Source organism: Mastigoproctus giganteus, chromosome 8 (assembly GCF_048544385.1).
Source record: "Mastigoproctus giganteus isolate SK-2022 chromosome 8, ASM4854438v1, whole genome shotgun sequence".
NCBI classification, from domain to species: domain Eukaryota; kingdom Metazoa; phylum Arthropoda; class Arachnida; order Uropygi; family Thelyphonidae; genus Mastigoproctus; species Mastigoproctus giganteus.
The window spans coordinates 25,648,095-25,672,336 of NC_143582.1; the positions used below are offsets into that span (position 1 = coordinate 25,648,095).

Consider the following 24,242-nt stretch of genomic DNA (forward strand, 5'->3'; position numbering starts at 1 on the left):
TTGAGGCAGCAACAAGACATTGAAGAAGTAGTTGAGAATCATACCAAAAAACATATGCTTCATATGTATTTCTTATGAAATATAACAAATTTGTTCTAATTGCACTTACTTAACTTTAAGATTTCCTGATTTACTTTTACTTTTCTGCCTAATCACAATAAGCATGCCAGGATGAACTCTCAACATAGATAGCAGCCTGTCTTGTGATTTGTATCCTGACAATAGTCACCAGTGAGTTAATATGCCTGATCTAAAACATGCAGAAGCTAAAGAATATCCAGATAACACACTAAGAACCTTTATATTGTTACAGAAGAACATTAGGGCATTTAGAATCCGAGATTTAACTTTAATTGCACACCTATAAATTTCAATCTGATTATGTACTTATTAAATTCCCATTGGCAACTATTGCATTATCACTGAATGCAATTTTCTTTGGCTTTACTAAAATGGCATTCTCAATAAAGTTCATTAGGCCAAATTTTATCTTCCATCACCTCACATTCTTTGTTTGGAAAAGCATATACTATATAGTTAGTTCTCAAACTAGTGGCAGATTATATTCCTAGAAAAGTTCTGTAAGTTGAAAATGATTTTCCCATAAAAACAATAATATAATAGGTAATTAAGTTCTGACTAAGAGTCTGAAATGCAACTTGTATTGATATAAATACCAATAAATACCACAGATTTGCATACAAAAATTTTTACAAATGCATATTTTGTTTTATGAATATGCAGTTCCTCCATGTTCTTTAGTTTAAGGAGGTTGGAACCTCCTTAAACTAAAGAACATGATAGTTTTTTCCTGCCTCCCATAGATCTTGGGTGGGGGTACTAGATTTAGCATTAGTAGAGGCACACGATGCAAGAAAGCAAGCTTATGCAGCATCAGCCAAAGAAAAAACAAAAAAAAACCCACTACTTCACCTCTCTGTTCCTTCAAAATACCTGTCCAGCTGAGCCTTAAACTTATTTAGGCTATCAACTTCCACGACAAGGGATGGAAGTCTGTTCCACCAGTCAACTACCTGCTGGCTAAAGGCAAACTTCCCCACATCTATCCTACAACTGTCTTTCCTCAATTCGAATTTATGCCCTTTCAGGTGATTATTCTGAGCAAGAGGAAGAATCCCATCGACATTGAGCATGCTCAAACCATTCAAAGCTTTATACACCTCAGTCAGATCACCTCGCAGGTGCCTAGTCTCCAAACACTGTAACCTGCAAAACTTAAGCATTTCTTCGTAAGAGCAACCCTTTGTTCCATCCACTAATCTTGTTTCCCTTCTCTGTACTCGTTCCAACAGCTCCACATCCTTCTTAAAATGAGGCCTCCAGACCTGTATACAGTACTCAATGTGTGGCCTGACCATCGCCTTATACAAGGGGATAATCACCTCCTCCTCCCTCCTAGAAAAATTCCTGTATATCAGTGACCAGACACCATGAGCTACTCTTGCAGACCATCTGCACTGTTCAGAAAACTTCATATCTGCCTGCACAATTATCCCCAGGTCCATTTCATTCTCTACCACTGTCAGTGTAGTACCACAGAGTTGATATGTTACTCTGGAGTTGCTGCTTCCCATATGTAGTACTTTCATTTGTCAATATTAAACTTCATTTGCCAACTCTCAGCCCATCTGCTCAATTTTTCTAGATCCTGTTGCAGCAGCATACTGTCATTAACAACTCTGCCATCTTTCGTATCATCTGCAAACTTGGACATTAAGCCTGATATACCATCATCAGTATCATTTATAAATACAGAAAACAACAATGGACCCAACACTGAACCCTGAGGGACTCCACTAATAACATTAGTCCACGATGAGCAGTGTCCATTGATTACCACTCTGTCTTCTCCCACTCAACCATCCCTTTATCCATAGCAGCAATTTGCCTCCAATGCCACACTGCTCCAATTTGTGCAGCAGTCATCCATGTGCAGTATCAAAAGCTTTTATAAGATCCAAATATATGATATAAAAGTTATTCCCTGCATTCAGTTGCCTTGTGACCATATCATAGTATCCAATCAAATTGGTCAGACAAAACTTCCCCTTAACAAACCCATGTTTGTCCAATCTATAACTGAAGTCTTGTCTAGATGATCCTGCAGTGCTTCTTTAACCAGTGCCTCCATTAATTTCCCTGGAACAGATGTTAAACTCACAGGTCTATAATTACTTGTGTCGCCCTTTGATCCTCCTTTGTGAATTGGGGTCACATTTGCACATCTCCAGTGCATGGTACCTCCCCCGAGTCCAATGATGCTCTCATAATTCTGGCTAAGGGTTTTCTTGCTTACTTTGCTGCCTCCTTAAATATAACTGGATAGATCCTATCGACCCCAGGTCTTATGTATAACTTCAATAATTTCTCTTCCACTTTGCTTTCAGTTATTACAAAATCATTTAACTCCCTAGAGTTTGATAAACATCTGACCGTCTCCTCCTTGAATAATTCCTCATGTGTGAATGTAGATGCAAAATACTTATTTTGTTCAGCAGCTATCTGAGAATGATTGTCTAAATCAAACCATTGATATCAAGTGGACCAATCTGATTCATCCCCTTCCTTTAGAGTTTATATAAGTAAAGAAGTCTTTGCTGTTTTTCTTTTGGGAAAGATTTTTTGTAATCGACCTTCACCTGCCTAACCTCCTTGTGACTTGATTACAGACAAGCTTATATCTGCCATAGGCTTCTGTGTCACGTGATAATTTATGTGCATCCCATACATTTTTCTTCTCTGCCACGAGTCTCATTAATTCATCTGACATCCATTTAGGCCTGAACCTTGAACAGTATTGCTTAGTTGGAACAAAAAGCCTAGTAGCTTTCTAGATTAATTCCTTGAATGCTTCCAATTTAGAATTTACTGTTGGTAACATCATTAGTTGGTCCCACTGTATAGAACCTAAAAAATCTCTGAGATCACTGTAGTCGTCTTTATGAAAGCAAAAACCCTTCCCTTTACCTCTGATGGTAGTTTCATCTTTAAGTAAATCCCATATCAGTACACTGTGATCACTGCTACCTAGTGCTTTCTCTATCTGTAAATTCTTAATGCATGAATAATCACTGCTGATAATCAGATCAAGAGTGTTACTCCCTCTTGTGGCCTCTCTAACCTGCTGCTGTAGAAAACAATCATCCAATAAATCCACAAAAGCCTTGCTAGTGTGCGAGTGACCAACTCACAAGTTCCAGTCTATATCTGGGAAGTTAAAATTCCCCGTTTTAAGATACTCTGATTTACTGGCCCACTCTATTTCTCTTTATAATTGTTCATTGTACTTATCAGAGTCATTAGGCCTATAACAAACTCCTACCCTCATTTTTGCTTTCCCAGTGCTTATTTTACTCCAAACTAGCTCAACCTTGCACTGTCCATCTCTGTCAACTGGATACACTTCCTTAGATTTTGTGTTTCTTAACTAACAGCATAACCCCTCCTCCCTTCCTATCCGGTCTATCCTTTCTGCACACGTTGTACTCCCCAAATTCCAATTCTGCCCTGCTTATATCTGTGTGACTGAACCCTGAGGGACTCCACTAATAACATTAGTCCACGATGAGCAGTGTCCATTGATTACCACTCTCTGTCTTCTCCCACTCAACCATCCCTTTATCCCTAGCAGCAATTTGCCTCCAATGCCACACTGCTCCAATTTGTGCCTTTGATATCTCAACAATATCTGCCTTTGATGTCGTTACTAGCACTTCAAGCTCATCAGATTTATTAACTATACTCCTAGCATTGGTGTACATGCACCTGTTCTTACTCTTAGTTACTCATAACACCTTAATGGTTTTATTAAAACATAATACCATTTATTTTACCCTTCATTATGTCTTCTAAATGTTCAGTAAGGCTGAAAGTTATAGTGTATGAAAAGAGCAAAGAAGTAATGACATAGGAACAGAAAATAAAAGTACTTGATAGACTTTATCTTTTTTTATATATTTTAATGGTATATATATATTTTTTCCCTAATACCCTATTTTACATAGTACCTTAGCCTTATCAAATGCTGTAATTTTCAGGAACATACTCTTCCCCCTTCCCAGTTGGCAAGGGAATCTGTAGTGCTCTTTATTACTGTTATAATCATAACCATTACACTACTTGAATAATCCACTCTCGTTGAATTGTTATCACTTTTCTCTTCAGTTCTAATGTAATGGCCTTTCTGCTATGTTTCTTTACAGCACTCTTCACTTGGGCACTGAACTTTCCTTTTACGGGTGAAATAAGTCATATACAGGTAACCCCCACTTAACGCTGATAATTCGTTCCGGAAAAACAGAGTGCTACGTGAATCCGCACTGAGCAAGTGCCGCATTCCCATAAGGTAACATATGTATTTGTAAGTTGCAGTCGGTGCCATAGGATATTTCCTAATCAATAATAAACGGTAGTGAAAAAATGCACAAATGTAGGTCAAAAGATTTAATATTCAAATATTTGTACATATAAAATATTCTGCATTACATACGTATATAATTATGTGGTAACTACTTATGTATGAAAATTAAACTTAAAATTCCATTTAAAATCATGAATTTAATTGATCTAAATTGATTTAATTTAATTGATGAATTTAATCATGAAAAATGTGTCAATTTTGGGTTGAACTTTGGCCCTCTTCCAAATAAACTAAAAGGGGTATTAATTTTAAATCCCCTGCAGCGTTACCACCCAACAATAAAGTCAACCGATCCTTCCCCGCTTTGAAACCTGGCATGTTTTTTTTTTTTTTTTTCCTTTCAATGAAACTTCCTTTAGGCATTCGTTTCCACAAAAGTCCTGCTTCATCTATGTTAAAAACTTGTTGAGAAGTATAACACATAATACCCATCTTCAATAATTTTAACAAGTTATTTTTTGAAAGTTTTGGCTTCTTCATCTGCACTTGCGGCTTCTTCCTGGATTAAATCTATTCAACCAGCCCTTACCAGTTTTAAATGGTTCCACATTTTTTTTTTTTTTTTTTTTTTTTTAGGTGAGTTTTCTTCAGATCATCATATTGGCTAATATCTCTCTCTCTCTTTTATAATATTTAACTTAACTGAATTCTGCAATGGATATTCAACTTAATGGATATTAACTTAACTGAATTCTGCAATGGATATTCAACTTAATGGATATTAACTTAACTGAATTCTGCAATGGATATTCAACTTAATGGATATTAACTTAACTGAATTCTGCAATGGATATTCAACTTAATGGATATTAACTTAACTGAATTCTGCAATGGATCTTCAATAAAATTAGTTAAAAGTCTTTCCATTTCAATCCTAATAATTGGCCTAACCCTAGTTGCTTGCAGTGGAACAGCTATCTTTCCCACTGCTAAAATTAATTCTTTATTTTTTTATAATTGTTCTTGCAGTTAAACTTGCAAGTCCTAAATTATGGCACGCATCCGCTGTCTTTGACCGGAATCGATTCGCTTCAAAACGTCTAATTTAATTTTCAAATTCAGTCTTTTTCTTACATTTATAGTCTTCGTACTGCACCCAGACGTTGCTTTTTCATTCTCATCCGCCATTATTAACTCTTCGAAAATGTAACTGCGTTGGTTGCATTAATTACGATACAATGTTCAAGTAAACTGTCCGTTATGCACGATGTCTAATACTGTACTGAGTGATGACTAGACTTCGGATAAATGCATATAACGCAAATATTACAAGCAATATACTTGATCATTTTTTAAAACGTTGATCCCGGAACTACGTAACAAGTCACTGTACTGCAAGAAAATTTCACTGAGCGTGGAAAAATTTCTCAAGTTGGCGTGGGAAACGTTTTAATGCTGTTTTGTTATTCATTTTCAAGCTATCGACTCCATCAAATGAAACGATTTCGTTAAATATGCCAAAGATGCAATCTTTAAAAGAGCGTTATAGTGATTTGTGACAGCGTTATAGTCAGATATGGGTTATAATATAAGAACAGCGTTACAGCAAATCAGCGTAAAGCGAACCACATTATAACGGGGGCTTGCTGTATGCTTAAAATTACATGAATGCTCAGCAATAAAGCACTGTGGGAAACAGACATACTGGATAATGTATCTTGTATATGAAATTAGAACCAGGACTGAGTCATCATCATGACATAAATGTGGATCAGTTTGCTGTAAATGCATTTTGAAAAAAACTTTTAAAATTCTTTTTTTGTTAATAACAGTTTAATAAATATCTACATTTGTAAAGAATAAAAATATAATTTGTGTACATGAAACTTATTTTTAAAATTAATTTCATGTATATAAATTGTATATTTATTTTGCCTGTACTAGCACTGCATTTGTGCTGTTTGGTGAAGTACTTGTATAATAAAAATTTGGGGCAGAGTGCCATAAATAATAACATGAATAGCAATTTTGTAGTTGAATGAGGATCAGCATAAGTCATGGATCATCAGTATTCTAAATCTGTAAATGAGGCTATTCAAATTCTCTTACTTGAGCTTAGGCAAACTACCTCCTAACTCCAAGAATATCACATCAAGAACTACTGGTTTATTTAGGATTCAAAAGCAATGTTCAATAGGAAATGGAGCTTACAGAGGAGGGAGGTAGACCAGAGAAGCCTCAGACCATATATTCTTTTAAAAGGAAAGAACTTGTTTTCTAAAAGTGAAAAGAAGAGAATATTATAAGATGGTTTTTGATAAACTTTAAGCAATGAAGAACCCTTACTCACAAACACAGACATGCTGACATGGATGAAACATTGTGGATTTGGCTAAGATGATGTTTGAGTAGCTAGTGCATTGGCAGCTGACATGTGACTTCTTTCAGACACAACAAATATATCACTGGGAGTTTGTTTTAACATGAGAAAATTTAATTAAATTTATCGATAGAGTATCTAATAAATCCATTGTGGGCCTTGTTGTGTTTCCTTTCTTTATTATTATTAAAATCTGTTTTAGCTTTATCATGGATCCATTACTATTTATTTTCAAACAAATTCTCATTACTTGCCACTCTCCCAGCAATCTGAAATTTCTGCTACATAAAGCCTGTTCTTAAGAACAAACATTCCAAAAACCAGACAAATTCAGACCAATCTCCATCAGTTGTGCATTCCTGAAATTGTTTGAATCCATCAATGGCTTTGTGCTGTTTCGGCCATAACCCACCAACTGCTAAACATTGTCCATAAATGAGTAGAAGAGAAAAGTATTTAAAATGTTCTAAATGTTGTTGTTTTTTTCAGTTTTAGATTGCCCATTACTGATTTTTAGAGCTGTAGTAACATTAAAAATTTTCTGTACTAAACCATTTTCCTGGCTAAACAATATGTTCCACTGTTTTTTCATCTTATGAAGTACCCCTCCATTTCTAAAACCACTATTTTGTCATGTGATTGTTAGTCCTCTTTGATGTCTGTTATACCCAAATAGTCCACCTTCCATACTGTTAGCAATAGTTGCACCCATTCTCTTGACACCTGTGATCATACTTTTCTATTTCAAAATCTCTTATATCATGTGTCTTATGCATGCGTACGACACCTGATGCTGTACAGTGGTCTGGTCTATTGGATGTGTCAGTGTCTTATAGTGCAGTACATTATTCAAAATAACAAGGGCATTCATAATTCAATGATGCGTGTGTGCATTTGCTACACTCCCCCCCAACATGCACGCACACCAGTCTTAAAGATTTTAAAAGTATATATTTTTAAAATTTAATTTAAAAATGCAGATATTGGCTTATATGAAATTAGTGGTACAGTAATGTTATGATAATAGTTGTCGTCAGAGAATGCATCTTAGTTTGGAAACACATCGGAGAGATGCCAACAGGCAAAAAATAAATCTGTAGAGTTTGATAACAATAAAACTGTGAATTACTAATTCACTATGCTGAAAGCTTAGTAATATCCACTACAGAAATTTGATTTCATAATAGGAAGGGTTTTTTTTTTTTTTTTTTGGTTGATGCTGTATAAGCTTGCTTTCTTGCATCATACGTCTCAACTAATGCTAATGACTGTATGTAACAATCCCCCTATTCCCAGTTTAACAATGTTTTCATTGTGCCTGCTCCTTCACACTGAATAATTGAATTTGTTAATCCATAGTTCTTCACATCTTTCTTCCTAGTTTCTTCACAGTTTAAAAACCACTTCTTAAGGTATGCAAATTAAAAGACTATCAAATGTTATAAAAGGCTATCAGCGTTATACTTCATTGTGTAAACACCTCTACCACACGCTTCTGGAGTGTATTATGGAGTTGGATAATGGTCACTTTAAACAGTCACTTGAGAGAAGTTATTTGCATTGACTTTTTATTTACTGTCATCTTTACTGTTCAGTGAATAATCAGTGATTGACTTCAAAACTTAAGAATCCTTGTTCTGTACATCTGTTTTATTCACACCTCCTTCATCCCCTAGTATGGACTTTTGGGAATGCAAAATGTTTTCACACACATAAACTTCATTACTCAATACTATTGTAATGCTAGTTTATTAGTCTCTGTTCAGAAGAATTAAAAGTATATAGAAAGTTTATATTATCTGTGCCACTGAATCTTTGGCAGCTTTCATTCCTTTTTGTTACAAAAAAAAAAAAAAAAAGTGAAAATAATTCACTTTTAATAGATTCATATACTTTCACATAATTTTCATGTACTACATAGTTTTTCTTGGATGTCTTTCTTACAGAGTTTTTCTTAAGGTAAGACATTTTGCTACATTGAAGTGCAAAGTGCAGAAAGCAAACATTTCTTATGCATGAGTTCTTCACTGCTAAAATGCTGAACTAAAGTCTTTAGCTATAGTTCTGTGTAGCACTGAGGAAGAAATCTTACTGTTGAGAGTTATAAATATTTGTTTTCTGGTAAGAAAATAATTATTTTTAAATAAAATAAGAGTCTTATTTAAAAATAAAACTTTTGTGCTATTTTATTCCTACCTTATGCACTTTTATAAGTTTAATTTTTTCTTCTTTTTATCACAAATCACCTGTTATAACATCTAACTGGGATACTGTTTGATAATGTTTTTTAATTTGAACATCCTGTCTTTAATATTGCTTGATACCATCTTTAATATATTTTTTTAATAGGTTGAATACAACCATAAGGAAATAAGGGATCTGCTTAATATGATTGATATGGGAAACAGACCTCGTCAAGGTCAGAAAGCTAATTCTGGATTAAATCGTACTGTTTCAGCATTTGGAATTGTGGGTAAGTCATGCTACTTTGGTATGTTTTGTTTTATTTTTATCCAGGGTAATTGGATTGAATATCAAGATAGAGATTCCTGTTATTAACTTTAAGAGGGGTTCACATGCTGTGTAGTCTGCTAATGGTTGGGTAATTTATCATAGTAGAATTACAGATATATGAAAGAAAAATCAGTTCAAAATCTGTAATCTATTATTAACTTATGGAAAAAAAAATAAATTGTTAACTGTATAGATTCATTCTTATATTCATCTTGTTAAAATTTGTTTATTTCACCTTTTGAACTTAGTGTTTGTTTCACTGTTATTGTTAGTGTGCATATTAAAGGAGGCAGCAAAGGAACTAAGCAAACCCATAGCCATAATTATAAGAGCATTCCCACGGACTGGAGATGTGCAAATATATGCCCAATTCACAAAGGGGATCGAAGGGTGACATGAATAATTACAGACCTGTGAGTTTGACTTCTGTTCCAGGGAAAATAATGGATTCACTGGTTAAAGAAGCATTGCAGGATCATTTAGACAAGATTGCAGCAATAATTAAGACACAGCATGGATTTGTCAAGGGGAAGTCTTGTCTGACCAATTTGATTGGATACTACGATGAGGTCACAAAGGAACAGGATGCAAAAAATAATTTTAATAACACATACTTGGATTTCAGAAAAACCTTTGTTAATGTTGCACATGGAAGACTGCTGTACAAATTGGAGCAGTATGGCATTAAGGGCAAGTTGCTACAATGGATAAAAGGATGGTTGAATGGGAGAAGACAGAGAGTGGTGGTCAATGGGTACTGCTCTATGTGGACTAATGCTATTAGTGGTGTCCCTCAGGGTTCAGTGTTGGGCCCATTGTCATTTTGTATATTTATCAATGATATTGATGAAGGTATATCAAGCTTAATGTCAAAGTTTGCAGATGATACAAAGGTTGGCAGGGTTGTTAATAACAGTAATGACAGTATGCTGCTGCAACAGGAATTGGAAAAGTTGGGTAGATGGATGGGCTGAGAAGTGGCAACTGAAGTTTAACATTTACAAATGCAAAGTACTGCATATGGGTAGAAGTAACCCCAGAGGAACTTACCAACTATGTGGTACCACACTTAGGATGGTAGAAAATGATAAAGACCTGGGAGTAATTGTGCAGTCAGATATGCATTCAAATTGAAGAAAGACAGCTGTAGAATAGATGTGTGGAAATTTGCCTTTAGCCAGCAGGTGGTTAATTGCTGGAACAAACTTCCATCTGTCGTTGTGGAAATTGATAGATTTAATAAATTCAAGGAGGAACTGGACAAACGTTTAGAGGGAATGATTGGTTGTATGAATTTTTTTTTTGGCTGATGCTACATAAGCTCATACGCTTGTTTTCGTGCATCACATGCCTCTATTACTATATTTCTTTACTCTGGCAAGATCTCATTACTATTGTCTAGGAAAGTTATTAATCTTTATAATAACTTCGTTGTTTGCATTCTTAATATCTTTCCTTAATATCATTGGCACACAATAGCCTTAGATGCTGATGAGCCATAAAACTCCTAATAACCAACCAACCAACCTTAATATCACTTTTAATTATTGTTTTATAGGAAACCATACCTCCATTTCAATTAAACTTCTCTTTTGTTTGTGCACATTTCTGTATACAGTGGATAAAAATTAACTGATACAAATTTTGGCTTTTTCTTAGCAAATTTATTACTTATTACTTGTTTTTAATTAATATAATGGATAAATGAATCAGAACATAGAATCTGTGTGTATAGGGTAAGGTCTGGATATTTGATCATGTAGTACTCATAAGCAATTTAAACCTATATTTGCTTGCATAAAAATTATAATTTATTTCTTATTTAAAATAATAAATGTTGGCCTTTCAATTGTTATAAGAAAACAAACAAAGAAACAAAAAACTATGGCCTTGTATATTAAAAATTAGAAAGTAGAAATACTGTTGTAAAGAGATTATACACAAATTATTACAGGTCGCGGGTTTGATTCCCGCCTCGGGCTTGGATCAAAGTACTGCAAAAACCTTGGGAGGTGCAATATGGCCACAGAAGCCGATGCGCCAACAACTACCAAATCAAAAAAAAAAAAAAAAAAACAAATTATTACACAAAGTTTGTTTACATTTTCTACATTTAAAAACTTTTTTGTCCCTTTATTGCACAACATAAATTTCCTGGTATCAGCCAAAACAAAACTGACATTGACTGGTAAGGAGCAATATCTCTTTCAATAAGTCAAGCAGTCCAGTTTTCAAATGATTTTTGTGATAAATCAAAACATTTCATATAAATCTACCTTGAGAAAGAATCTTTAATGCTGCTTATAATGATATTATTTGTGAAATTCATAAAGATATTGAAGAAAAGTGCATTTGGATATCTGCTGATGAAACAGCAGATGCTCATGAGCATTGTATTGTGCATTTGTTACGTGAGAGATGGAAAACCTTCTCATCCTTCCTTGAAAGATTCTTTGTGGTGATGCTACTCCATATGTGATAAAAGCAACTTCTGCATCACAGGTTTTCTTTACCAGCCTGATCTACATTACTTACTTAACCCATGACTTACATAGGTTTGCAGAAACAATTCAGGAGCATTTTGGTGAAGTTTTAATAAAGTTAAATTCTTGTGCAAAAACAAATCTTTGTAAAAGCTCCTGGGTACACATAGTTATTTATGGAGATGTGCAATCTGGCTTTCCTCTTCCACCAAAGCCTATTTTGAAAAAGTGGGGAATATGGTTATGTGTAGCATTGCTTTTGTCAGAATCTTTGATTCTAATTTAAAAAGTTGTCAATAATTTAGATATTGTGGATGCTGTAGCTATTGGTGCTGCTAAGCCAGTTCTTTGTGTTTCTTTGGTTATAAAATATTTTATTGTTCATAGCGACTAATTTTGCTTGGTTACCCAATCCTATAAATGAACTTAAAACACAGAGACTTTATGTGTATATATATATATGTGTGTGTATATATATATAGAGAGAGAATCAAATTACTAAAGCGTGGAACTGTGATGTTATATTTACTAATGCTATAATTACTAAAGCATTGAACACAATACTAAACACAGGAAGGACTCTACATTTTAACATTATTTCATTACTATATATATATATATATATATTTATAGGTCAATGCAGTTGCAAGCAATCATGCAATACACCCATAATATCTATAGAATAGATCGTATGTATAGCTTAGCTTAATGTATCTATAGAGTATTAAGGATAATAGAAAATTATTAGAAAAAGTAAATCAATCCAATAATAATACCATCAGCATTATTACTGATGGTATTAAGAACTTGAACTCCTTTGTGGAGTTCAGGTTCTATTATTCCTACTCCTTTAGTTTTTCTTCTTACTATCTGCATGTTTCTCTTTGCGTTAACTTAAATTCAATTATTTATTTATAATTATTTTTACCGTATCCATCACATAGGGGGCACCATATATTATTTTGACGACTATTACTATTCCAAGCAACTGAAGCAATAGCTGAATATCAGCTATGGAAGCATGTGAAAAAAATCTCAATTGGCCTTTTTGACTATCCTGAAAAATCGACTTATCAGCTAATTGCAGTTAGACAGTATTGCAGTTGTCACAGTGAACAAACACTGCTATCAGGCTTTTGATGTCTGACCTCTGGAATATATCTTGCTAATGAAGGTATTGTTTTAACAATACCTTCGGGAGTGATGTAAAATTACAATTTTACAAATGCCTCCGTGTTTGCCTAAATCCTTATAGGAAGCTGATTATATTGGTTCGTTTCCTGTGTGCCTCAGGAATTGCTAAGCTTGAGTAAGTAAATAAAATGTTTGTAATTTTTACCTGATATGGTTTTGGAATTTGGTTGTTATCTAGGTGATTACATATTGCAGAGGATATGTTAAGTGCAGAGATATGTTTCATTAATGAATTAATGAAAATTTTCCCATGTATTTTCTGTAATTTTTTCTGTGAGGGTATATTTCCATACATGCTTTAACCACTCAAATTAATTAAATAATTATCTATTATTAAGAGATAACAGTATTGAAAGTCTCATATGATGAACATTTACAAAAGTTCTTAATGTTTAAACTTGCCAATTTCTGGGAGTATGTAAGTATGTGTATATATACATTTTTTGGTCATTTCAGATAATTTGTCTATTTATGTACAAATTTGAAACTACAGTACGATATATTGTACTGTAGTTTCAAATTTGAATATTCAGTTAGGTGATTTCACTTAGCCAACTAGATATTCAAAGCAAAAATGAATGGTAATCAACCCATTGGAACACCAAGAGGTGGGCTTATTTTGACTATGGCTTTGGCTATATATGTATATCCTAGGACAAAAAAATCTAACAGACAATAGAGTAACATGGAAGAAAATAGTGAATGGAAGGCTGATAGACAGGAATGATTTATACTCACCACCCGGTCTTAGTGATTTTTCCCCCTGCTATTGGTACTTGGGCACTTACATGTGGGAGGGTTACAGAAAGAATGTTAAAATGATGAAGAAGTTAGCAAGCTAGATAGCAGTCCCTGGCTCCACATGCCAAAAATAGTAATTCATTGTTTGTTGTCTCTACAGGACATCTGGGTGAAGTGACCAGTCAAACAATATTAATAACACATGCTAACACTACACTACAGTACAGGACATATACACCACTACACTGATTGGCCTTTATCAGAAAAATAAATAAACATACTACAAGATGATATTGCCATTAGTATTCTGGAACCACTCTCACACAATAAATAAATAATTAAATAAAGTTGTATTAGTGTAATGTGCCACCTGCTGTAAATTATCTATAATAGACAGCAGTATTGCCAGAGACAAAAAGCACAGAAAGGGGAACTATAGGAGGTTTTGGAATTTGTGAAAGAAGTGAAAGACTTGTGGAATTTGCAGAATCTCGAGGAACATTAGTAATGAACACTTTTTACAAGAAAAGGGTGAACAGAAAGTGGACATGGAAGAGCCCAAATGGATTTTCATTAGTTGTTAATCTGTGCAGTACTCTCCATTCACATTGACTCTCCATTTATCAACTTCATCCGCAATAAAAAAAGATACATCGTGAATAATGTTATTGTCCTGAACAAGGTAAATGTTGGAAAGGATCACAGAATGGTAAGATGCACACTTGATATAGATGTAATCTATATCAAGTGATAATCTATATCTATACCAATAACAACATATGCTTCAGGAGTCTGGTTTTATAGAGCCGTCAATGTTAAACTCCGTTCCAAGCTCATCTCCATTCAACTGATTATGCTGCTTGCCATGCTCCGGGCCTGCAGGAGAGTCTCCTCTGCTGCTCTGCAGGTCCTTGCTGGAGTCTTACCACTAGACCTGCATGTAATCTTCAAAGGACTATGCTATTGTCTAAAGCAGAGAGTTCCCGGCAAGATTCTCGGCATCTCATGCAACCTAACTGCTAACATCAGACGAGAAACGGAGAATCTGGAATGAACTTATCAGTGTGTGGCAATCACGATGGGATTCCAGTACTACTGGTCAAGTCACCCGCTCTTTTGTTCCTGCAGTTACCTTCCCTCTCAACAAGAACATCCGCCAATGGTTTTCTCCCAGCCTAACAACATCGTATATACTTACTGGGCACGGCTCCATCAACTCCAAACTATTTCAATTTGGCTTGTGTGGTGCTGAGGAAACCTGGACGCACATTCTGTATCGCTGGAATATTTTTTTGGAATACTGGTATCCCTGTTTCATAAATTAAAAATACAGAAATACCGGTATTAAGATTTTGACCGGTATTATGAGCTCTAATTACAGCTAATGACTTGTCCCAGATAAGTATATGAACTGCGGAGATGGGGGGAACCCCCTGTGCCATCAGACAACTAACAACTAACACATTATAGGTATATGAACCCACCTTTTCAATTACTGCTCCTTCAATGATTATATCCCTCTCTGTGGCATACTTGTTCATCATTACTTTTGTTTTAGCCTTTTACATCTTTAGTCCGAAATCCTTACTAACTCTGCATAACTGATTAAGATTTTCCTCTAATTCTTCGGGATCATGGCTTATGATCACAATGTCGTCTGCAAATCGTAGATGGTTTAGGTACTCTCCATTCACATTGACTCCTTTCTGCGAACAGTCTAATCTTCTGAAAGCTTCCTCAAGGGCATCAGTAAACAACTTCAAAGATATCGTGTCTCCTTGTCAAACTCAATTTTAAATTTGCTACTGTCTTTGTCTAGTCTAATAAAGGAGGTAGCGTTCTCATATATTTTCTTCAAAATCATAATATATGGGGTATCTGTGCCTTGTCTTTCCAGTGCCCGAAATTGCCTTATGCTGTATGGAGTCAAATGCCTTTTCGAAATCTACAAATGCCAGGCATAATAGTGTTTTATATTCATTTGCTTTCTCTCTTAGCTGTGATATTAAGTGAAGGTGATCCATAGTTGAGAATCCTGTCCTAAAGCCAGCTTGCTCTTTTGGTTGATTCTCATCAATTATTCTTTCTAATCTGTTAATGATGACCCTTGTGAACAACTTGTAGATGTGGGACAACAAGCTAATTGGTCTCCAATTTCCAATTTCGGATTTGTCTCCTTTTTTATGCAGCAAAATTATGATTGCATAATCCCATTCCTTAGGGGTCACGCCTTTCCTAGTGTATTTTGTGAAGAGTCATGCCTGTTTCTGGGTCTTGTCTCTTTCTCCCAATTTTAATAGCTCTACAGTAACTTCATCTATATCCGGGGCTTTGTGATTGTTCATTTTCTTCAACACATGTTCTATCTCATCAGGAAGGATATCGGATATGTCATATGTGTTACAAATTTGTGATCCATCTTCCCCACTGCTGGCATCATTCCCTCACTCCTTGTATAATTCTCTATAGTAATCTTCTGCTATTTGAATTATGCCATCTCTGCTATTTATAAGTACACCCTCGCTACTCTTCAGTTTCAGTATCATTTGTCTTTCTGTATTACTGCTCATGGCTGCTGATTTAAATCCTTTGTTTTCCTTTAATGCTTGTTCTACTTTTCTTGTGTTATATCTTCTTATATACTCTCTAAGTCTCTTTCTAAAGGCTTTGCATAACTCAGTATACTCAATTTTATCTTGCTCTTCATTTGTCGTCTTCGGTTCATCATGACAAGTGTTTCTTGACTAATTTTTTCTTCTTTGGATTTCTTTTTACCTACAGGTTTCTTGGGCTTTATCACTTTCAGAAAGTTGTTGTAATATTCCTCATCGATATCTTGGTCCTGAACATTTTTCAGAAGCTCAAACTTGTTCTTAAGTTCCAGTACGTACTGCCTTTTCTCCTCTTCTCAAAGACCTTCGTATTATTTACTCAAGTCAGTTTTTCCTTTCTTTTCTTACATCTATATCAAAAAAAGACATTGCAGGTATTTGGTTGGTTCCTTGTTGTTGATATGTTGATAAACTTGAGAAGAGTTGCTTTCTTTTGGTGAAAACAGCAGAGCAGAATTGTTGTAGCGCTGAGAACGATTGAGAATTTTCGGTCAGTGCCACTTCATTTCCTTCAGAGAAGTTGCTGACAGCAGCTTTTATTTTAGATCTGTCACTGTGGTACAGGTTGCCTGGCCCCCACGCTCACCTGATTTATCGAGCCTTGATTTCTTTCTGTTGGGGGGGGGCCTCAAATCTATCGTGTATGAATCGCCTGTGGAGACAGAAATGGATCTCGTGGCGAGATTCGTCTGCACTGCTGCTACTGTCAAAGAAACTCCAGGTGTGTTCGACCGTGTCTGCCAATTCATGCTGCGTCAGTGTCACACATACATCGCGTCTCATGGTGGAACCTTCGAGCATCTGTTGTAACATCATGAAATGCATCCATCTCATACTCCATTGTTAATATTATGTCAAATAAATGTTTGCCACTAATTACTGTCTTGTGTTATTTCTGCTTCTTGTGCCTCTGCTACTACTTTCCCATGATGTTTCCAGTTATGGGTTCCTATGCGATTCACATTCCTTTAGATGTTACTTACCTCCCCTAAATGTTTGTACCAATATTTTTGAGACACCCTGTATATTGTATATCGCATATATATTATGTGAGCTGTCAGTTTCTCAAGAGCAATGACACAAATATAAAACAAAAGTCATTTATCATACAAATCTACTTACAATACATAACTGGTGTTCATTTACATCTAATTTATTCATTTTTCTCATTTAATCTGTTAATACATGCTATCATTTCCATAAAATTTCTCTCAATTAACAATCTCAACTTTCTCTACAGCTTCAAACACTAAACTAATTCAATCTTAATTACTTCCTCATATTTCTCTTAATCACCAATATCAATTCTCTTCACAACAGTAATCCATAGTTGCTAACTTAATGCTAACAATTCCATGTAATTTCTCTTAATTTAGCAATATCAATTTTCTTTACAACTTCAACCAATAAGCCAACTCAATACTAAACATTTCCTTATTTCTCGTGTTTCTTCAACTTCAATCTTACTCTAAAATAATCTCCCACTTTTTCTAAGTACCATTTCCAAAACAACGCAGTTCGGAGGACTTGCCTTCCTTCTCTTTCACGGTGGGATTCCTTTGTGCGGGTTCCTTCCACGGAGTGCAGTGATGTCTCTCTCTTCTTAGTTGAACTCTGCATCTCTGCTGTATAGCTCTTCCAGTACTGCCTTATTTCGGGATTTCAAGAACAGTTCTCTGTTAATACTGAAGGAAATTGCCACCGCAGTAGTAGAAGCCAGGGCACTATCTGACTAGCTTGTTATTCAACTTCCGGATTAACTTCTAGCATGCATTTATGTATCTTCCCCTATCTAATTTAAACCTGACCCAGTGTTATTCTTTAAACTCACTCTTCTTCTTCCTTTGGTGGGAAAAACTGAATATTTTTACCACAAAACCAAATGCTTTCATCTTTTACCTCAAGATCACCTGTTCACAATACCTTTGAACCCTTCCATACCGACACCTTTTCCCAAAATGCACTAAGTGTCACATCCTCAAGTAGCGGTGTAATAGAGATTAAACTGTTGTTCAGAAGCTTTTAATTTTAACCCTTCCACACCTGTCATACCACTGTTCACAATATTCCTTAATTGCACTACCAGGCCTACTGCTGCTAATGGAAATATTTCTGTAATGATGTTTTCATTATTCCTTAAGTGTTTTACTTCCACACACACACACTATACTTACTAAGAGAAATATATTTGTAAGATTTTGTCTCACAGTTTTATGACATTTTCAGGTTTCCATTGCATTTGTACTGTGTATAACAATCCCTCATTTGCAAATTCAGCAGTATTAATGATTTATTGTTGTAGATTTTATAACATTTATGTGAATAAATCATGGATAATTATTTTTTAAATTATTACCGAAAAATCGGTATTTTTGTATCAATACCGGGATTTGAATACCGAAAAAAAAAAAAATATGACTGGGATCCCGGAATCTCGGTATTGTAAGCCCTAGCTGTAATAATGATAAATGACTGGAAGTCAAGAGAAGAATAAATTTTGGATGAATAACATTCAGGAAATATAGTCATATACTGAAGAGCAATATCCCAATTTGTTTGAAATGTAAAATAATGAACCAATGTATACTCCCCACCATGACTTATGGAAGTGAAACTTGGGCACTCACCAAAAGAATGGAAGAGAAGCTGAGAACTACACAGCGAAGAATGGAATGAACTATATTAGGATTCAGGCTGTTAGATAAGAAGAGAAACACCGATTGGGCAGCAAACTCAAATAAAGGACATTCTTATCAAAACTAAAGTACTAAAATGGTCTTGGGCAGGACACATAGCTTGAAGACATGATGACAGATGGACTAAGAAAATAACAGAATGGTACCCAAGACCGGGGTTCAAGCCCCTGACTGCTGAATACGGTCGATCTGCCAGCGTGGCAGATTATGGTCCATTTCCCTCAGCATGAATTGTTGAGGAGGCTTCCATCCTGCAGTGGGTTGATAATGGCTGCACTTTACCTTTTACCCAAGAGGAGCTAGAAGAAAACCTGGAAGACAATGATGGAGATGGACATTTGAAATTCACAAGTTCATGGGTAGTAAATGGATGACCATTGCACAAAACAGAAGGAACTGAAAAGTTTCTGGAGAGGCCTTCATCCTTCAGTGGATTGAAAATGGCTGATGATGATGATTGCTAGACATTAGCAGAGACCCATAATAATACAATAAATAAAATTAAAAATAATATTGTAATGATTTGTATATCCATTTGGTATAACAGATATGGATAGTGTTTTTTTTTTTTTTTTTTTGTTAGTTGTTGGCACATCAACTTCTGTGGCCATAATGCACCTCCCAAAGTTTTTGCATTTTACTCTGATCCAAGCCCGAGGCAGGATTTGAACCCACGACCTTTGGGTTGCCAGGCAGGCACTTTTCCCACCTGGCTAGCCCTGGTCGGCATGGATAGTGGTGAAGCAGTTACACTTGTGGAGAGAAATGTAGCACACTAAGCACATTTAAATATTAGGGATTAAATTTAGTAGTATTAGTACCCATCATGAAGCATTAAATCTTTCTCTTATTAAATGATAGTTTTATTATTTCTCATCAAGCAATTTTCTCCAGCAGTCAGGGCTAGCCTCCAATAGGCTATTCCCCTAAAAGATTACAAATATGCTCAAGTATATTTGGATAGTGGGATAAACCCTTGGCCATGTAGGTAGCTGGTTTAAACATTAAAGTCCTCTTATTTATGTTTAATTTAATAATCGTTCAATATGAAACTAGAAAATATGCTAATTACTAAATTTGTCAATTTAGGTTTTGTGAAATTTTTAGAAGGATATTATTTAATACTGATTACAAAAAGAAGACAAGTAGCTGTGATTGGTTATCACACCATATATAAAATTGAAGATTCCAGTATGATCTACATTCCAAGTGAAGGAGAGAAATATTCACATCCCGATGAAGCAAGGTAAATGATCATATTCATTTTAGAAATGAAAATGGAATTAGATTACCGCTTTTAGAGAATTAATTTTTCTTACTGTACAATTACACTTCTGTATATACACCAATGAGCCAAAACATTATGAACACCTACCTAATATGATGTTGGTCGTCCATGCGCAGCCAAAACAGCTCTTACCCGGCAAGGCACGGATGCTACAAGATTTCTAAATGTGTCTTGTGGTAACTGGTACCAACACATAACCAGCAGATCTTTTTTATCCTGTAAGGTCCGTGGTTGAGAGGCCATAGATTGGAGTTGCTGTTCCTACACAAACCACAGATGCTCGATGGGATTGACGTCTGGGGAATTTGGAGGCTAAGACAATACCCGGAAGTCTTCCTCATGTTCCACGAACCAGTCTTGAACAATCCAGGTGGTGTGGTATGGCGCATTATCCTGCTGAAAGACAGCACCGCCAGAGAGGAAGACCGTTACCATGAAAGGGTGTACCTGGTCAGCAATGATGTTTAGGTAGGTGGTAGGCGTCAGAGTGCCCGGCACATGGATGACGGGACCCAGGGTATCCCAGCAGAGCATCGACCAAAGGATCACGCCACCGGCTTGTTTTCATCCCACAGTGCATCCAGGCGGCATCACTTCCCCAGGTAAACAATGCACACGTACCTGACCGTCCACATGGCGCAACAGGAAACATGATTCATTGGACCAGATGACTGTCTTCCAATCACTCAAGGTCCAGTTTCGATGCTCGCGTGCCCATTGTAGGCACCGTTGCCGGTGAACTGTGGTTAGCACGTGCACTCGGAGTGGCCTGCGGCTACGTAGCCTCATTTTCAGCAGGGTTCAACGTACTGTGTGTTGTGACACATTACTCCCATCACCAGCATTCCAATTACTGGCTAGTTGTGCCACAGTTGCCCTTCTGTTGCCACGTACCATCCAGGAGAGCCTTCACTCATCTTGAGCATCAATGAGCTGTGGTCGTCCAACACCTCACCAGCAGTTCGTCGGTTTCCCCACTTCAGACCACTTTCAGTAGGTACTAACCACGGCCAACAGTGAGCACCCCACAGACGTGCCGTTTCGCATATGCTCTGACCCAATCGTCTGGCCATTACAATTTGGCATTTGTCAAACTCGCTTAAGTCTACTGCCTTTCCCATCTGAAGAACAAGATTAACACTGATTAATGGTGAGGGCTGATGACCCTCCTATGTGTGAGTCCTGTGGCACAAATTTATCAATTAGGCACATTTTAGTTGACTGTCCAGATTTTAGCAATATCCGTTTTACCGCTTTTAACCATCTGACTGAGCCGTATACACTCAGTCAGATTTTATCCGACAATGACAATGTGTCTGCTGTTTTTAGCTTTTTGACTTCAGTAAACCTTTTTAGTCACATTTAAAAAATCTTATTATTATAGTTACTTGTTTACTGATATTTATCTTTTAGTTTATACTTGTTTTCATACCTTGACTTAGTGACCTAAATCATTAGGCCACTGAAAATTACTTTTTATGACCAGGTTTTGGCGCATTATAGCCTTAGTCGCTAATGCGCAAATAAAACCCAAACAACAACAACTGATTAATGGAGCTCAGTATCAAGTGTTTTTTATACCATGTCCTGACCCATGCACATGCCGTAGTTCATCTGCAGTTGCTTCGATTTGCATAACGACTCACTGGTCATAATGTTTTGGCTCATCGGTGTATATTTTTTATACATTTTGTATATAAGTATCTTTAAAAGTACAATTTTGAATATTTTGCTTTTCCTTAATGATTTCATTGTTGAATTACAAAGAATCTTCTATAATATTGAGTGAAAATTGTAAAACCTTTTTATATATTAATAAAAACTCCTGTAAAATGATTCATATTTTATGTTCTTAATTAATTAGCTTGGTTGATTGACTTTGAGGCACAAAAATGACTGCAGTTATACTGTGCCAATTAGCATGGTGTTTTACATCTTAAGACTGTATTAACATTTCAACTTTTTCCATTTTTCCATTTATCACATGTGTCATACGATGTGTAGACAGATAGATGGAATGAGTTGTATATCACTTAATCATATGTTTATAAAAAAGTTTTTATATTCTTATTTCCATTAAAATATTAATATTTTAACATTTCTTTAAGTTATCAACCTGCGACTATAATCTTATAAACCAAACATCTTAAGAAAATATCATTTGTGATTTTTAAAAATTTTGAGCTGAAAAGAATTGTCTGGAATGCTGTGATTGTGAGTAATCTATTGACCTACAGACAGAAAGGAGTGAATGTACAGAGTGCTAGGAAAACTGTGTATATCGATGATGTGAATGATATCTTAGCTAAAGACTGTTAGAATAGAATAAAGAGTGAATGAAGGAGGCGTTCTCATCTACATTTCGCTCATTTATTATATTAGTGGGAGAGTGAGGTTGATAATATGAATCCTGTATCCATATGTAGGTGCTTATTCTGACAAATAAACTGAAAGGTATCAATAATTACCCAATTCTGATGTTTCTTGGAATTTTTATTTTTTAACTTATGGCTTTTAGAATGTGATACTCTGGGAAACTTTCCCATGAGCACTGCATTAGTAGCCATGAGAAAGTTTTCTGGGGTGAGCGATATGCTATGATTGATAATCATAGCATATTGAGAACTGCATGCATATAATGCAGATGACACATCATATTTCAAGCTTTAAATTAAAAAAAAAAAAAAATTCATTTATTGAATTTAAATTATGTAGTTTAAAGTAAAAGTAGCTATATTCAGATCATAGAGCTTCATTTATATCAGGAAATGCTGCTTTGTGATAAGATTTCCAGTCATAACAATGAATGCAGTATGAAACTATGATGTGATGTTATTTCGGGTGTTATTATTTATTTTTTTTTTATTTTTTTTTTTGTGTGAAATTTTCAAAAAATTGTCACATTTTAAGAATTTTGGGCCTTGACAAGATTTTTGAATTTTTACTGTATTTGTTGTACAAAGCATGTCAATAAAGGTCCTGGACTGGTGCAATAAAAAGAAACAAAGTGTGAAGGAGCTCAAAAATGATGTTCAGTTCTTAGTTACTTTTTTCTTTGTCTTTAACATCCTGAAATCTCTTTCCTTTGAGAGCAATTTTCTTTTCAAGAAAGAGAAAAAAGTCCACTGGTGCTAGATCAGTAGAGTAGGATGAATGGTTGATCTGTACAATACCATGTTTTGTGAAAAATGTCTTCACAAGTGCAGAATGGGCAGGGCATTGTCATGCAATAAGAACCAGCTGCCTTTCTCTTGAAATTGTGGCCTCACCCGGGAAATGCACTTCAGTAGTCTTTAAAGCCCCTACGCAGAACACAGTATTGCCTCTCTCCCCTTCATATACAAATTCCTCGTGAATTTGTATATGACCCTGAACATTAACCTGAAAACATGAACAGCATCATCGCCTTGGATCCTGAACTTCTGTAAACAAAACTTTTTGGGCCTCGATAATGATTGAAGAAATTAAGATTGTCTTGACAAGCCTGGATGAAGTCTTTATGTGATGATACCCTTTGTTGCTTCTGCTTACCCTTGAGGCTGTGATACAAATTTTCCACAGACCTTCCTTTTCCCTAAATCTTCATGCAGAATTTGATGAATCATCTCCTTATTCACATCCATCTCATCAGCCATCATTCTGAGGGTCAAACAATGATCTCTTGCCACAATTTCCCAAACTTTTGCAACTCTGTCCTCATTTCGAGAGGTTGATAGATGCCCACTTGGTTCATTGCAAACATCCTCACATCTGTATTTTAACTGCTTATATCATAAAAAATACACTGGAACAACTTAACGTTTCATCACCATAAATTTTTTAAAATTTCATACATTTCTGTTGCATATTTTCCCAATTTAAAGCAAATTTGATATTCATTCATTGTATCATTTAAAAATCATGACATGAAACATTAATGTTACTAGCAAAACTGGTTGTTACTTGCAACCTGT

The 24,242-nt window shown here is 35.5% G+C and overlaps 1 protein-coding gene across 5 annotated transcripts in view; it reads left to right on the top strand.

Annotated features, from left to right (window-relative positions):
• The window catches only part of FIG4 (polyphosphoinositide phosphatase FIG4), a 150,290-nt gene that overhangs the window by 10,590 nt on the left and 115,458 nt on the right, over positions 1–24,242 (top strand). For all 5 annotated transcript variants that reach the window (XM_090379237.1, XM_090379241.1, XM_090379239.1 and 2 more), the window contains exons 4-5: positions 9,111–9,234; positions 20,091–20,247. In XM_090379237.1, coding sequence (XP_090235363.1) covers positions 9,111–9,234; positions 20,091–20,247 — 281 coding nt within the window. The remainder of the gene's footprint in view (positions 1–9,110; positions 9,235–20,090; positions 20,248–24,242) is intronic.